This window comes from Pituophis catenifer, unplaced genomic scaffold (genome assembly GCF_029215685.1).
Source record: "Pituophis catenifer annectens isolate HBS135680 unplaced genomic scaffold, rPitCat1.0.hap2 SCAF_3, whole genome shotgun sequence".
NCBI classification, from domain to species: domain Eukaryota; kingdom Metazoa; phylum Chordata; class Lepidosauria; order Squamata; family Colubridae; genus Pituophis; species Pituophis catenifer.
The window spans coordinates 148,145,886-148,163,757 of NW_027256883.1; the positions used below are offsets into that span (position 1 = coordinate 148,145,886).

Genomic DNA, 17,872 nt, shown 5'->3' on the forward strand with positions numbered 1-17,872 from the left:
TAGCATTGATACTAAGAAATATTCTACTAAAATGGCCCTCAAAGAAAATTGTCTTTGTCTAACAGCAAAGCTCTCCTTATTTTTTGAGCTTATGGAGCAGGACAAAGCACACTGAGATATATATCCAAAGGAATAATATTATTACGGTTTGATTACATCCTTAATATGATTTTCTTACGGCAGAAAGGGCTGTTGCTGGGTTCCGACTTTAGTAGCTAGCAGTTTCTTAGGTAAACTTTGATAATGTTCAGTCAAATGTTTCAAAATCTGTAGGATATATCATCAGTTTGGTTGACTTGAGAAGATAAGGTTTTCCTTTCTGAGGCTTCCAATACAGTCCTCGTTTCTTCCTCTCTAGTTTTTCTTTTGAGCTTGACCTGATATATCTTCCATTCAGGTTTGTTTCTTCACATACATTGTACCACCAGCCACCTGAAGGTGATAATAGAAACATCATTGAATTGATATACCAATATAGTAACCACATGGTTAATAAATAAAACCTTTTAAGATAACTAGAAGGTTCTTCCTGTAGGCCTGGGATTCCCACAAATGTCCAGCTTTAATAGTAGTTTATTTAACGTGGGTTGGGATGAGTTGGGGGTACAATTCTCATAGTCCCAACTAATATGGCCTTTGGTCATAATGGTGGCAATGATGACAACAACTGTATTTTGAAGAAAACCTTTTCTAACCAGGTTATCTGGAGACAATTACATGTTCAGGAGAACTTCAGGATAATGCTTTCTATGCTGATAGAGAATGTAATGTAATTTTAAAAATAATTGGATATTTTTTAAAAATTATCTCAATCTGTGGAAAGCTATTATGTGAAACAGAGGATATAACATTGGGTTGTCTATTATGTGCTAGATTTTTTGCATGCAATACACTATTTTTTTTAACTGAAGGGACATTTAATCTTCTTTCATATATTCTCTCTCTCTCTCTCTCTCTCTCTCTCTCTCTCTCTCTCTCTCTCTCTCTCTCTTTTTCTCTTTTTCTTCCTTCCTTCCTTTCTCTTTTATAATACTATATTATTAGTGTTTTATTCTTAGCATAGTATATTTATGAAAATCTTCCCCTCTGCCACTTTTTCCCCAGATTATAAGAAAACTTAAAACACTGGCATATACAGAAAATATCTACCTGAGTCACTTTCTGTGCAGTTAAGCTTTCTTTCAGTGCTGTTGCTATGATCTTTAGTAGAAAATTTAATTTCTTTCTGTTCAGGTAGAGCATTTGGAATATTCCCAGTAATCCTAGAGAGAAAGAGCGCATAATCTCTGTCTGGACCTTCCATTTTGAATGTATACTCAATATAACGTTTGTTAGCTCTCCAATCTTCAAGCTCAATACGCAGAATGTAGTCAGCTTGATCTACAATGGAATAGATCTTTCGAAGGCCCAGCCAAAATTCTCCTGAAAATACAAGTGAACTTGAAAAGTAAACCTGATTGAACAACCATGTTTAACAGAAAAACACTTCTTAACAAAATAACACTTTTGAACAGAATAGCTGCATGAGTCTGCTACAGCAAGGACAACAGTTTTGCAATTTTTAAAAAAGTAAAAAAGGAATTTCACTGAATGAAGTTATCTTTCATTAATTTATTGTTATTTTATGTGGCAAACTGGCCATTAAAATTATAACGTATGGCTTTGATCTTGCTCATGTAGGCGTTGCAGACCTTTCTAATTTGAAAGTTGTTCTTGATGATTCAGGTTCCAGAATCTTTTTCCTTATTTCTGTTCTATATTATTTCCAGGAAAAAGAAAAGTGTTAAACCCTAACATTCCATTTCTTTCTCCCTTAAAATCTTAGAAAGTAACTGAACAAATTGCATGGATGCCTCTTTCAGAAATGTTTGTAGCATGTGCATTAATAGAATCCATTCAAATCTACATTTATGACTAACTAGATCTGGACTTGTTTAAATCAAATCTATTTAAATGTGCTTGTAATAATTTATATGACTGCTGCCCTATGCTTAGGAATTTAAATAGACAAGGTTGAAGGGAAGGAAAAAAGTAGACAATTCTACTTTTGAGACCAACCCCTTAGACCAAATAAATAATCTCATTTACCAATGTCCAGGGGTTTTCTTTCCCTTTCAAAAGCTATAGTCTCAAACACATAAATGTTACTTTGAGTAAACTGGAAAATATATTTACCATCAAGATTACCAAATCCATCTATATAGCTCTCCCAAGTTTGATTGAAATCTACTGATCCATCGGATCTCTTCTGAATAATTGTCCATGGGTTTTCTGTGGATGAAGATGATAAATTATTAATACAACCATTTGATTGTTTTAATCATTTTAGAGTTTACAAAGTATATATTATATCTCGGTATGAATGTTGTACATCAGATCGTATGCAGAAGAGAACTGGAATACACTTTAACAAAAAAGAAATTATTTGTACAACATTGATTACTTTGCATTTCTGCATGAACTTCACTCTATCCAATTTAGTCTCTATTCAGAGACAATTATAATATGCATTTGTCTAACCCAATTAGACAATGACTTAATGATTTACATATTTTCTAAAATAAACAACAACCAACTGTAGTTAAAAATCCAAATACTTCATTACTACCTATTACTTGATTAAAGTTGCATTCTCAACAAATAAGAGTGGCGACCGCAAGTTTGCTTAATGAAGAAATATATATAAGTCAGCACTTTACGGAAGGTAAGAATTAGTTTTAAAAAAAAGAAGACTGCTAATGTAACAGGCCATACCTCCTTCCATTTCACAATAAACATTAAATGCCTTGGATCCATTGGGCTTAATAGAATAAATCCCATTAGATCTTTCCCCTGAGTTGTAAATCCAAGTACAATCAGTAGCATTACCTAAAAGAAACAGAAATTTAGGTAAATCTATGCAATTTTTCAGAATGTATATTACTTTTTTGAGCAGTCATTTAAACAAAATTTGAATCAATTTAAGATTTTTTTATTTGGAAATAAATATAGGCTCAGGAAAATAACATTCACATATATTCTTGAGATAGAAATTTCAAAGGTGGAAGGGATGGAAGAATATCAGTCTTGGGTGGAATATTTGTATCCATTCTTTTTAACAGCAGGTTTGGTTAATTAGTTCTTTATTAAAGTCACTGACCAAAATTCTGCAAATTAACAAAGTAAATAAACATTTTTTTTCCAGTTAATAAAATCCAAGCATAAAATTTTAACAAGGTCATCAAGGTAAGCAACATGTGTTGAGTTTTACGTAGTATAAAATTTGCTACATTTAAGGAAATTGAATCATACTGTTCTGACAGAATTATCTGTACCTAAAATAAATCAGAATTATCTGGCTTCTTTGTCAGATAAGGAAGTTATGAAATAGGTTCTTGCATCCTTATATAGAGGGAACAATATAACAGAATATGGGCAATATATTCTGTGGAGTATTCTCCACAAGGGCACAGTCTTACCTTGTCCATGGGAACAATTATTAGGAAATATTACACATGCTAATATTAGCTCCCTTTGGAGTCTGGGAACAGTTACTTGATTTAAATATCTTGTGGAATGAAAAAAAGGGACTTGACAACAGGTTGTCCTAACTGTATGCTCCTTCAGTGACCATTCAAAGGTATGACAGCGTTGAAAAATGAGATTTACAAGTAGTCCTCAAACTTACAGTCATTGCAACATCCTCACAGTCATTCACATGGTCCTAATTTGGAAATTTGGTAATCAGCATGGGTTCACTATAGTCACAGTGTCTCATGGTCATCATTTGTGACCTTCTCCACCGGCTTCCAACAAGCAGAGTAAATGGAGAAGCTGACAGGAAGTTGCATGTCGTAACCACATAACGCTGCACTTAATTTCCCACAGTGAGTTGCTTAATGACCGCAGCGAAAGGCTTAAGTTGGATGCAGTCATGTGATACATAGCAGTGATTAAAAAATAATAATTACAAGCTATTTTGATAAAAACAGCAGCAGGAAATCGCAGGATGACTATTCTAAGGCAAAGAGAATGTTTTCCCCCCCCCCACTAACTTCCCAAAGTTTTTAGTGAGGAAGTGGAACAGGTCTGTCTGATAACATGAAGCAGATCAAGGTTCTCTGGAAGGAGTCCAGAGAAGGAGTCCTCTGAAGATGATTTTAGTGGATTTTCAGTTTGATATGGAATAGACCAGGGTTCTCCAACATTGGTCACTTTAAGACTTGTAGACTTCAACTCCCCTGGCAGTTGAAGTCCACAAGTCTTAAAGTGGCCAGGGTTGGAGACCCCTGGAATAGACAGCCTTTCAAATATCCTGACTCCAAGCTATTCCTATTTGTGGTCAAAGCCATGGTTTTCCGGTTTTAACATGTGGCTAAAAACTATATCGGAAAGTCTGGATTAATTAAAACTGATGCCTTTGAATTATGGTGCTGAAGAAAATGGTTGAAAATGCCTCTTTGTAAGAAGAACAAATAATTCAGTTCTAGATGAAGTGAAACCAGATTGCTTTCTGGAAGCGTAAAAGAGCTAAACCTTCAGTATTTTGGTCACATAATATGAAGATAAAGAGTCATTGAAGAAAATCCAATTACTCGTAAAAATCAAAGGCATTTGAAAAGGAACCAGTGAGAAGATAATGTGCCACTGTAACAGTAGTACAAGCTTTAAAAAAATCTAAAGAAGCCATTACCCGCAGACAAAATAATGTTCATCAAGTCATGAATAGAAAACAACAAACCATTCAGGACTTTAAAGATCTTTGCCAGAACTTTGAATTGTACTCAGAAAATAGCTAGAAGCTGGTATTGCTGTTTCAATAAGAGAATCATGGAAGATTGAATAGAATGCCTTGTTTTGGAGGAAAGAACGCTTAATCTTATTTCAGGAGATAGTCAAGAAGCAACATTTTATTTCAGATCTCACCTTAATTTTTAAATAAATGCTTTTTAGTGTTGTTGGAAGAATAATAAGCATAATCAATCAATTCTGTTTCTTACATACATACCAAAGCATACACCAGAATGGTATTCTAAAACAGTGTTGTATTCCAAACCCTAGAATTACTTTAAAAAAAATCCGTAAGCACATTTACCTCTAGAATTGCTATTTTTAGGCAGTAGATGGTGTACTATCCCATGATCCATCCATATTTGTAAAATATGTTCCATTTCTTTGTCTATTTTAATTTGGTCTCTGACCGCAATAAAGCAATAAAGCTTACTTACTATTTTTAGCTGTTTTTTTCAGTTTAGGATGTCTGTCATCTTCCTTTGCAGAAAATAATTCTGAGTCCTCTTGAAAATTGGGGCTGTTTATCTGAAAACAGAAAGAAATTACTTCTACATCTGTACTTCATTAGTAAGGCAGGTTGTCTGTACACAGAACAGTTTGAAGTTCAAATTATGAACGCACTAGGGTTGGATTGGGGAGGGTCCCATAAGAAGGGACCCTCCCACATGAAGATAAGAGTCCCTGTATCTTCATATGCCATGAAAAAATTTGGGGACAAAAATTCTTGCATATGTCTGTTCTGACCACCTATGTTACATACAGAGTTGACATATAAAACTATGAAGGTACATGCTTGAATGATGAAGGCTATGTCTTCTGCCAAAGAAAAGTTACCACAAAGAAAAAACACCATGGAAAAAAATTATCTTTGACTAGAGACAGCAGTATCAACCATGTCATGTGAAGAAGTTAAACAGTCATTTTAGGGCAAAAAAAATATGGAGAAAACTAACTCTGCTCCCATCTAGTAGTTGTTCAAATATTTGCAGCCCAAATCTGGTAGATTAAGATAGTTTCCTTCAACCAATACAATGAATAGTAAATTCTTTCAACTAGAAAACACTAGACTTTTTTGCATGAATGGTATTCATACACATGCTAATCCATAAGCCATAATTTACCTAGACAATGACTGAATTCACATAATTTGTTGACCAAACAAACCAAATTATAACTTGCATGATATATGAACCCAGTCATTGAGTCCTCTTGTGTTACACCCAAAATGAAATCTGCAATCCTAAACATACCTTCTGGTGAAGCTAGTTTGAACACAATAAGATTTAAACATGCATAAGAATCTTTTGCATTCTCACATTAAATATGTGTATATGTATAGTTAGAGTTCTCAACCCTGGCTCCCTAAATAGTTGTACCTTGGCTTTGGTTGTTGGTAAACTTAATGTATAAAAACTTTCTGGAAGCTGCAGTTTTCTTTCCTTTTTATAAATCATCTAATCCATTGAAATTGCCCTAGATTAGAGATGGCCATTAATCTTCCAACAATTTTACCTTTTCCTCCAGGTCCTGTATTTGCCCTTGCTGTTTTGTGAGCTGAGCATGTTGCAATTGAACAATTTTGAGAAGGTGTTTGAGGTGGCCATCTTGCTGTTCAACAAAATTCTATAGGGAAAGCAAAAAACAATAGTTTAGACCTAAAGGATCATAATCTGAAGTATAAAATGTTTCCATATTACTTTTTGCAGTAGTGTATGCAGCAGAGATGTTCTTTTGTCAAATCAGAAGTGCTTCTCCGAGATTGCCTTATGTTTAATAAATATTAGGCAATCACAATCCATTTAGAAATCCTTATATCAGGTGTCTCAAAAATCCATTAAATATATCCATCATTGGGGCCATGTTTAAAAATACACATTGGACTTCCATTTCTCCTATTAAGTTTTTCCACTCATTTCTACCAAAATCAATGTTATATTATAATCTTACAATGAGTGAATAGTTACTAAATTTGTTTATACTTGTAATGAAGGTTGGAACTCGCTTCTTTATATATTTCCTTTCTTTTTCATTATTGCTTTCTTTTCATTTCCTTGTTTCTCTTTTTTCCTGCACTTATTTCTTTCTTTTCTTTTTCTTTTTCTCTATTCTCTTTCTCTAAGTTCAACTTGTATTAATTATTACTGTTGTGACTAAAATTAATAAAAATTACATTCAATACATAATAAAATGGTTTTCTCTATTTGGTCTATTCCAGGCACACTGAATTAAAATTTCTATTATTTATTGGCCAGTATGTCTTAAGTCATCTCAACACATGTTGAAAAGAATCATAGTCCGATATATAGGGAAGGCACCAAGTTTAAGAAATTGGCATATACCGTGTTTCTCCGAAAATAAGACCCTGTCTTATATTTTTTTTAACCCCGAACTAAGTGCTTGGCCTTATTTTTGGGAAGGTTTTATTTTTGGGGGGCACATGGAGCAAGATGGAGCTCCTCTTGCCATCTTACCTAATTTCCTGCTCTGCGTTTAAATATTTTTGGGGCGGGCTTATTTTTTGGGGGGGAGACTTATTTTAGTGCATGCGCTCAAAAGCCCATTGGGCTTATTATCAGGGGATGTCTTATTTTCAGGGAAACAGGGTACTAGCATAGCAAGCTTTTCCTAGAATGCAGTCTTCTGAAGTTTATGGATGAAAAACGAGGATAGTATGTGTTTGTTTGATTGATAGATTATGTGTCATCAAATTGTTGTCAGTTAGTGATCACTTAGGTAACTCTCTTCAGAATCATCAGTCCCCATCTGCCCCTTCAAGCCTTCAAATAACATTATCCATTATCTCTGTAATCAAGTTTATTTTATTGCTGTCATTCTTGTCTCTTTCCTTCCCCCTTTCCTAGTATTGTAGTCTTCTCAAGAAAGCTAATGTTCCAAGACATGATACTTTGAACCTGATCATCTTCCATTCCATGTTGGACTGCAATGTGCAGTGGATAATTCTAAGCATTGTGACTGTATATATATACAAATATATTGTAAAATATATTTTGCGATAGTGTGCACATTCTGTTAAGTCTCCTTTTGACTGACCTCTTTCTAATCTTAGCATACCAATTTGAGGCAGAAACATCCTTCTGAGTTTAGAGATCTTTTGGAAGATTTGTATTTGTGCCCATCTATGTTTAAAGTTGTCATCCTAATATTGCTTCTTGTACTTTCTAATAATTCATGGACAGTTTCTTCTTGAAATTTTTTCTTCCTTAACTTTTCTCTCTCTTTTCTTGCCAGTTTCCACCATTTGCTTTCTTCTGATTCTCAGCCTTGGCTATCTCTTTTCAAATTCATCCTTAAAAACTTACTTTGATTAGATTCCTTATTCTTCTGGTTCTCTCTCAATGAGGCTCAGGACTTCAAAGCAGTTCCTCATGTTCTTGTTGATAATGGTGAATATATGCTGAAGATTATATCATGGAAATGGATTGGCTTATTTGTTCCACTTTAAATTGACTTGGACATGAACAGTTTGTGATCTATTCCACAATTAGCCTTAGCCATGTCATTATAATTGAGCTGTTCCATCTTTTTGTACTAATAATACAATCAATTTGAATTTGGTGTGCATCTTCAAGTAATATCAATGTATATAGACATCATTTTCCACCTCGCTGCTCAGACACTTCTCAACATGGGTATAGCTCACTCCTATTTGCATGGCTGAGTGTCAATCATATCCCTCTGGAGCTGGACCCGCCCTTCTTCCTGCTCCTACATCAGTCTTTTCACTCAGCCATTTGCGAGAGCATTGGAGTGTCTGTTTCTTAGCTAATATTTTGTCTGAAGATTGAAGATTCTGATGATAACTCATTGGATTGCCAGAAATGGATAAATCATTCTCTGCTTCATTTCTCTTTCCTAGGCCATTCAGTCCAATTATATTTTTCTCCTTAGTATTTCCAACTTTGGCACTCAATTCTCCAGCCTGTTGCTTAAATATTCTATTGATTTTAGGTTGAACTTTATCACAAAACCCATCAGCCTCCTCGTCTTCTGCTTCAGTGGTTGCTGTCTGAATTTGATAATCATATTAACAAGTTGTCCACAAAGTCCAGTGGATGTTATTCAATTGTTGACTGCATTGTACCCAAGTGTTATCTTTGATATATCTTTCCTGACTATGAAAGCATTGTTTTTATGTATTTACACATTCAGTTTTCAGCAGCTTTTTCACATTTCAGAGCAGTAAACAGTATGGCCTGATAATTGAAACTCTACAGTTCTAGTCCATTTCAGCTGGTGGCTAAAATATCAGTACATGTACCATAATTACTCTGTATCTCAGAAATGTATTCTTCATGCTTGCTGTAGAGGTAAGCAAATGTTATATTCTTATTTTTAAAATGATCTTTCAAATGTTATTAACCAAGTTCAGTATATAAAATCGGATTAACAACTTTAAGATGCAATTTTTATGCCTGGAATAGAGCTGTAGGTTTGTAAAAGTGAAGGAATGCCAATTTCTTCCTTATGAACTATACAAATGAATTATTGAAAAAGCATATAACTATTAACATTATGGGATGAAAGAAAAGGCAGTTTGCTAACTTTACTATTCATTTTCTTTTTGGCATAAAATTATCACTTGTTAATTACTTCTTTTAGTCTAAATCTTCATAGTTAAGCCAAACTGTCAAAATAAAAGTAATAACTTGTACATATGTTAAAAAGGAAAATTGTCAGAGCAAATTTATTTCAAGAAACAGTCATTACTTTCGTGATTATTTTAAAGACTTTTACATGCTACACATTCCCTTAATGGCTATGGGTAGCATTAAATGCACAATAAAGCAGCATTAAGAAAAAAGCTGGTTTTATTCCTTAAAATGCAGCACATTAGTCCAGCAGCAACAGGAACGACTAAATCTTTTTGAATTATCTCATTGCACAGAATATAATTTACTTTGGCAGCACTCAATATGTTTCATTTCTACTTACTTTAAGTGAGGCAATTTCTCTTGGCTCATGGATATCAAGCTGGGTCTGTACGAGTTCAGTTATTTTTTCTTCAAGTTTCCCTACTTTGTTGTTCAGTTGAATCTTCTCAATGGAAAGGAAGTCTATTTTGGAATTAAGCTGCAAAGATACATTTCTCATCTCTTCCTCAGTTGCTTGCAATCTAGTTGTGGCTTTTTTTAACTGCTGCTCTTCTTCTTTCATTTCATTGGTTTGTTGCAAGATCTCAGAAAAAGATCGGTCGAAAATGTTAAGCCTTTGAAAGATGTCATCCATTTGGGTTTTGGTTTTGATGACAAAGTCTTGAAGGCCACGCCCAAGCTGGAGTAGTCCTGTGGCCAGCAAATGCACATCATCAGACATAGCAAATCTTGACTTAGGCTCAGGACTTGCTGATTCCAAGTGATGACCGTCTAGTCTACCTGAAATTACTAGAGAAATCATAAAGACCAATACTAGGATAATTTTCATGTTCTTTCTGCTTATTCTAGTTCAGAAAAGAAATGTCTCCCTTTGCTATTTGTCTTTCTCTGGGAGAGTTCTAGTATGCCTATAAATACATATACCATGTTCAGTCCTAAAAAAAAATCAAGTTGAGGTAGTTGATAATTAAACCTGAATGAATGTAACCTGTGTCCTGTTTAGGCTCTTTGAGCCCATCTGATGAACATTTCCTGATAGCAAATGTTATGCTAAGAGTAAATAAGGCTTACCTTTAAAGATGACTTGGAACGTTCAATTGATATAGAACTTGGCAACTTGAGTGTGGCTGTCAGTTTATGTGGCACACATATTATGCCAGCTGTGCTATTTTAACTTTGAAAGCTTTGAGCAATTTGGAATAACTGATACAGACCTTGCAATGTCCAGTCATTTATTGTCACACATGCGGTTCAAGATGTACAACAGAGGTCTTTCTTTTAAATCTACCCTAAGCATATAAGATGGTAGTCAGGAAGGACAGGAGCAGTGACCCACATGTTTGGGATATATAATTAGTGAGGGTCTTCAAACCCTATTTTTGCTTCAGTATGGATATAATTGTTGCTTTATTATTTTGACTTGCCCAGGTCAAATGAACTTATTATTCAGCAAATGAAAGTTAATAAAGCTGTCTAGCACATTTGAAAAAAACAGTGAGATCTGGCTTTTGTTAATGTTATATGAGAAATGTGTACTTCAAACAACAGAACTGGCAATTTTTCCAAGAAAGATGGAAACTTCACAAGGAGGTTTTTTTAGTATAAATTTTGCCCTCTGATTTGAAATTCTAGGAGATTTTCAGTGTGCTCCATACCATTCTCTCCCAGAAACCCCAATACCCACTGTAACATTCTATCTCTATAGCTTTTTAAGCCAATGCATGAATATTGAATGTAAAGATTACTAAACTTCCAGCCTAATTTAGGAAGAGCTAATTTACTCTGTTTTGATATGAAGTAGCCACTATGTTTATGATTGGTTGATTTGTATACTGTACGTATTGTGGAATAAAATAATTCCCAGAAAAGGCATGAATCAAAAGCATAACTACGGAGAAAATATTATTATAATAAATAGATGTTTATAATGGTTTCAAGAAATAAGGAGAGGGCTATGTCATCTTTGTTGTTGTAAATTTGAGTGTTAATTTAAGGGAATCACAGCTTCATAAAATGAGTGTAATTCTGTCACTGCCAGCTTTTATCAAGGGTGGTCAATTTTTATCCTTCTCTTTTCCCCATTCAGCAGATACCTGGAAACAGAACCAAAGAATAAATCAAAGTTAGCTATGCTTAGTTCACATTGAAATCAATAAGAATTAAGTTGTCCCTAATTTACCCCATTGATTTCATGGGATCCTAATCAGTTAACTAATTACAGGCTTATGTGTCAGCTAACTTTTATTTGTCCCTGCAGCTTTTTATTATCTCTAGCTTAGTAGTTTCCATCTCCTATTATTTGATGCATGGTTGTATAATTCATCAACCACAGACAACTCAGATAACCTAGTCACTATGTAATGTTTATACTTTTCTCCTTTTTTTGTAGAAATCTTCTATATGTTTATCCACAAAGCCTTAACTTTGCCAATCGTCAAGGATCTGCTCGGAATATTACTGTAAAAGTGCAGTTTATGTTTGGAGAGGATCCAAGCAATGCAATGCCGGTATGTGATGTGATGTGATGTGATGTGTGTGTGTGTGTGTGTGTGTGTGTGTGTGTGTGTGTGAGATCCATTTTTATTTTGATGGTGTAAATTATCTATTCTGTGTTTTGTACTCGATGCACATCAAAATGTGCTATACCAGGCTACACTCCTGCTGGGACAGAATCAGACTGAATCACTGGTTTCTCAGACTTTTTACTTATTCGAGAATTTGTTTCTTCGAACTTTCTTTTGTTTTTAATCCTTTGTGTTGTTTTAACATCTGCTCAGTGGCATTTCTGCACTTTCCCGCTTGTAACTTAACAGGGTTAACTTGCTGAAATGTTTGTGATCCAAGTTTTATCTGATTTTGGTTTTACTATTTATGGTATCTGCACCCCTTGTAAGCCACCTTGACTCACTTGGTGACTAAATGAGTAATAATTACATACTTTTGCACACAGCTCACCACGAAATATGCAGCAGATATAAAAAAATCTAGTTTCTTTTGAAATACTAATAACTATTTTTGTAGCCAAATATTTTTATTTTTAACAAGTCAGTATTTAAACAAAATCATATTTATCAAGGTTATAAATATATGCCACATAAATAGGTATCTTGATATTCATTTTTGACTTAGTAAAATTTCCAATTCTGAAGAATAAAGAATGTTTTTTTGAAAATATATTTAATCATTTATTTTTATAGGTAATCTCTGGAAAATCTAGCTGTGCTGAATTTTCAAAAGAAGCTTATACAGCTGTTGTTTACCATAACAGGTAAAAAGCAGAGACTTTCTGAAAAGCAATATTTTATTTTACTCGACACTGTATATAATATTGTGAGATCAGAAATAAAACATCCTCTGCACTCATATGTTACAAAGATGATCTTAGGGTAACAAGAATTTCATACTTTTGATTATAATGAAGCAGAGATTCTGCAGTTGTCTAGCCATGAGCATGCAAATACAGATAGCCCTTGCATTACAATGGCAATTAGGACTGGAATTTCTGTCGCTAAGGGATGCAGTTGTAAAGCCTGATGCCACGTGATTACCTCACTTAATGACTGCAATTCCAGTAATCCTGATTGCCTTTGTTAACCATATCCCACTGGTCATTAGCTAAGGTCCCATCCCAAGCCAAGCCATTCCTGAATTGGTTCCTCCCAACCTTAAGTTTTGGTAAGGTGAGGGATGCCTCCTTTTCAACTCCATCCACCCTCCTATTTCCCCCAGATCTCTGCCCTTTTGGCTGCCTTGCATTCTGCCATCTTTGCTGGCTTTGCCACCTTCTGTTCCGTGTCCCTGTCTTCTTGCCAATCTTGCTGTCCATGTATGATCTTTGCCATCTTCCTCCGGTTATTGATAAGGCACGCTCAGCCTGGTCTTTGCAGGACAGCTGCTGGCAGCTCCAGGCCTTCTTCCAGAAATTGTGCCCATCTCATATCCAAATTGCATTTCACTTTTTAGAAGGCAGAGGCACGAAAGAAGGTCCTAGATGTACCAGTATGAAAGAAGGGCTCAGCTAAAAGTCTTTGGCATTGATGCTGCTAGACAGTGGTGAAATGTAAATTTTTTTACTACCGGTTCTGTGGGCGTGGCTTGGTGGGGATAATGTGACTGGGAGGGTGTGACCAACTTTTTTTTAAAAAAAAAATTTTAAGAGCTTTTTTTTCTACAACCTCTTTGGCCGAAAAAATGTTTTTAAAAGCCTCTGACCATCAGGCAACTCAGCTCGTCAGAGGCTTTTAAAAGCATTTTTTTTCTACAACCACCTGCCGCCATCGCTACCGGGCGATCCGGTCTGAACCGGGAGCATTTCACCCCTGCTGCTAGAGTATTCTTATGTGTATTTGCCTTCCAAAACCTGTTGAGAAGGCCACGTGATAAGGCCATGTGGGATTCGGACAAGGGAAAAAGGTCTAGCATAGCCAGTAGCTGCCTTGCAAAAGGCCAGTGCAGGCACACCTTGTCAAAAATGACTGAAAAAGATAATGAAAGTCAGTTGGAGGCTGCAAGGGTAGCAGGACATGGGAGGACCAGCGAGTGTAGGCTGGCAGGTTCAACAGAGCACAGGGTGTCCAAAAGAGCAGAGATGTGGAAGAGCTAGGCAGATGGAGGGAACTGAGGTGCCCCTGCAGGCAGCACACTACCAAGCCCCTGAATTTTGATCATGTGGCCATGGGAATGATGCAATGGTTGTAATTTTGAGGACCAAGCATAGCTACCCTGTAACTTTGAATAGTTGCTGAACAAATGGTTGTAATTTGAGGACTAACTACATGTACCTGATCCCTAGCATCTTGTTCATACCCTTTTGCCTTTTATAATTCCATAATCATGATTGTCTGATTTGCTGAAATTATGGTTATGAGAGATTACATTTTCTGCATATATGAAATCACATGAAAAGGAAAAGAAGCATTTTTGTCCCTTTGCACATGATTAGGAGAACATTTATTAGTAGAACAAATCAGTGAAATATTTATTTATGTGAGCAAAAACTGGAGAATAATCTAGGAGTAAACCTATCATCTTGTAGTATTGACTACATCTAAAAGCCTCGTAGTATCTTATGAGATAGGGAGTGTTAACTAACTAAACAGAAATGTAGATGAATGTAGAGAAAATGTATCTTCCTATAGAAAAAATAAAAATCTTAAAATCCCAGGAAATCTTTCTTTTGACATTTTATCTGAAAATTTTCTCTTTAACTAATGCAATGCAATAATTGAAAACTGGGAGAAGGAGCCTAAGCAATTAAAACTACAATCCTTAGCTCCTTGAAAGGGTCTTCCAGGGACCACAAGATTTTTTGGATTTCCCTCTTAGGTTAGAGAGAGCATTCTATCCTCAGAGAGGGAGAACTGCCAAGATTAGATTTGTTTGACAGGAAAGTTTTTGTTTGGAAAGAATCCCAAAGAGGCCATATGATCTACCAGGAAGAGCTTTGGCTCAGAAGCTATTGTAAATAATCTCTAAAACTGCCTTCAGTGAGAGGATATCAATTGTAGTGGTGATTGGGGGATTGCAGAATGCCGCGTGTAACTTTATGAGCATGACTTTGGAATTGTTGGCAATTTGTCTGTTGAAATCCCAAAAGTGCTTTTTCGAAAGGCAACTGGACTTTGTTTTTCCTTAAAGACGTTTTGCTTCTCAACCAAGAAGCTACTTCAGTTCTGACTGAGCAGAACTGAAGAAACTTCTTGGATGAAAAACGAAACGTCTTCAAGGAAAAACAAAGTCCAGTTGCCTTTCAAAAAAGCACCTTTGGGACAACCATGACCCAAAGGATGAGTGAGAATCTCCATAGACATTTGTCAGCTGCAGCTTCCAAAGCTGTCTTCCAAAGAGGATATAGGGCTGCTTTATAAACCAATCAAACTTAAGCATTTTGTTTTAGATAAAAATCTCTATTTACCTCAAAACAGATCTCCTGATTTCCATGAAGAAATCAAGATCAAGCTTCCTGCTACTCTAACGGACCACCATCATTTGCTTTTCACTTTCTACCATGTCAGTTGCCAACAGAAACAAAACACCCCACTCGAGACTCCTGTTGGCTACACGGTAAACAGCTGCCACAAAATGTCTTCCATTCCTTCCTGCCTTCATTCTGACTTTCAGCATCACAGAAATCATTTTGCTTGATATTATTTCCGTACATGTTCATTTGGAATAAGGCTTAAGTCAGTTTTGATACATTTCTGATTGTTTGAATTCTTTTACATGGCTTGTTTGGTTTATTTTAACTTGAGCGACCCAGAGTGATGGATGTGAGATGGGTAGCTGTAAAAATTGAAATAGGTAAGTGAATAAGCAAAGACTTCCAATGTATTTGATAGGTGCTAATGATGTTTTGGTTCTTTTTTCCCATTCAAGTGGATACCGATGCTACAAAATGGACGATTAAAAACAGGCCAGTTCTGCCTCCCTGTTTCTTTGGAGAAGCCACCACAAGCTTATTCTGTACTCTCTCCAGAGGTTAGCAACTTCCTATAGTGGGTGTGACTCAGTAAAGTGGGTTAAGCAACAAATATCCCAAATATTAAGAACACCTATTTTGAAAGTAAATTCTAGAAACATTTTATCCACATTTGTTTATTAAAATGTCTGTTTTACTAACTATTCTTTCACCATAATGAAAGTCATAATGGACTATATGTCAAGCAATGAAAAATCAGAAGACCAGGCAGTTCAAATGAATATACGGGTTTATTGCAAGCTTATGCTTTTTATAAGAATAGGAACTACCGTACTAACCATCAAAGCAAATTGGCGGTAGATAAGAGTCAGTGGAATTCAAAATCACTTGTGGGAGCGAAGGGATTTGAGACCGATGATGCGTTTGATCCCTCCCTGGGGCTCAGCCTGGTTATCTCCTACACTTTATTATGTTTTGCTTTTTGTCAGGTGCCTTTGCCTGGAATGAAGTGGGTTGATAACCATAAAGGAGTTTTTAATGTAGAAATAATTGCTGTGTCAACCATTCATACACAGGTATGTATTAAGAGGGATCCCACTAACACAGGGAAAGTAAATAAGGTTGTTCTAAAATTACGACAAAATTTATCGTGGAATGTAGAGGTAGTCCTTGACTTATGACCAGTCACTTAATGTCTGTTTGAGATTTTGAAGCCTTGGAAAGAGTGGTTTATAGGTCATCGCAAATTGTCTCATCCCTGGCCATCATGTGATAGCAGTCTGGAGACTTGACAACCTATTTGCACTTATGAATAGTTGTCAACTACCAAATACTCATGTGGGATCTTCCATGCCAATTCCCTGGAAAGCCTATGCTTTCTGCTGGATTTCAACAAGATGCCGTTTCACTGCCAGAGTGCTAGAACAGAGAGACACTCATGCCTGGCCTGTTCTGTGCCTCCTTCACCTGCCTGAGGCAGCCCACACTCTCTACTGCCTCTCCACTCTGGTGCTCTGCCAAAATCCAAGTATGCTAACCCTCCATATAGTTGACTGCATAGGAGTAATGGGAATTGCTAAAATAAGTTTGCAGAGGAGCTTCAACTCCCAGCAAAGAAACCGTTGGGAAGGGTTGCTTTTTTCAAAAAGCAACACCTGTGTTGGTGCCTGGTGCCAACCTCTCCTCTCAGGAAGAGGGATCCAAGCAGTGTGGCCTTTTGTAAGTGTCAGATGGAAATTAGGACCATCACAACCAGTTTATGCCAAACTTTTTCAGTTTTGATTTTCAGATCCTGATACTTTGCGATCTTCTCCAATATCTTGTTTTCTATTCTGTCCCCTGGTCTTGCCACATCATCCATACTTTCCTCTTTTCAGTCACTGGCATATTATAAGCCAAGAGTTTATCAGTTTATATTCAGAAATGCCACTTGCTAATTCTTGTCTACTTTTCAACTCTATGTCTCCACCAAGTTTTTATTACTAGCATATGATAATTTTTAGAGATGTTCCATTTTGGTGACCATATTATGCTGTTGTTTATAATTGGTGCAATCTACTTGCACGAACTGATTATATGGTCTACTGTTTCTTTTGCTTCTTTGCACAATTTGCACTTTGAATCATTTGATGATTTTTAAATTCTGGCCTTGATTGCATTAGTTTGAATAGCTAAACTATTATTATTATTATTATTATTATTATTATTATTATTATTATTATTATTATTATTTGTTTATTTAGGACCCCTATCTTGACAAGTTCTTTGCCCTTGTTCATGCTCTGGATGAACATATGTTCCCTGTACGGATAGGTGACATGAGAATTATGGAGAACAACTTGGAAAATGAATTAAAGAGCAGTATTTCAGCTTTGAACTCATCTCAGTTGGAGCCTGTGGTGCGGTTTCTCCATCTTCTGCTTGACAAATTAATTCTTTTGGTTGTAAGACCTCCTATTATTGCGGGCCAAATAGGTATTTCATTTAGGTTTATGTTTTTAAGTGAAAATATGATACAAATTCTCTTTGTTGCAATATAAATTCTCTTTGTTGTAATTATTCCACTATA

At 35.7% G+C, this 17,872-nt stretch overlaps 2 protein-coding genes across 2 annotated transcripts in view; one reads left to right on the forward strand and one right to left on the reverse strand.

Moving 5' to 3' along the window:
- Positions 1-17,872, forward strand: part of DOCK7 (dedicator of cytokinesis 7) — a 124,260-nt gene that overhangs the window by 48,945 nt on the left and 57,443 nt on the right. The window contains exons 15-20 of the mRNA XM_070941286.1: positions 11,776-11,893; positions 12,584-12,654; positions 15,311-15,449; positions 15,762-15,863; positions 16,293-16,379; positions 17,547-17,778. Coding sequence (XP_070797387.1) covers positions 11,776-11,893; positions 12,584-12,654; positions 15,311-15,449; positions 15,762-15,863; positions 16,293-16,379; positions 17,547-17,778 — 749 coding nt within the window. The remainder of the gene's footprint in view (positions 1-11,775; positions 11,894-12,583; positions 12,655-15,310; positions 15,450-15,761; positions 15,864-16,292; positions 16,380-17,546; positions 17,779-17,872) is intronic.
- Positions 153-10,246, reverse strand: ANGPTL3 (angiopoietin like 3). Its single transcript, XM_070941285.1, has 7 exons — positions 9,727-10,246; positions 6,286-6,396; positions 5,208-5,298; positions 2,755-2,868; positions 2,176-2,271; positions 1,150-1,422; positions 153-432 (listed from the first exon to the last, which is right to left on the reverse strand). Exons 1-7 carry the CDS (start codon positions 10,213-10,215, stop codon positions 248-250), a joined length of 1,359 nt encoding a protein of 452 aa, XP_070797386.1. The 5' UTR covers positions 10,216-10,246; the 3' UTR covers positions 153-247.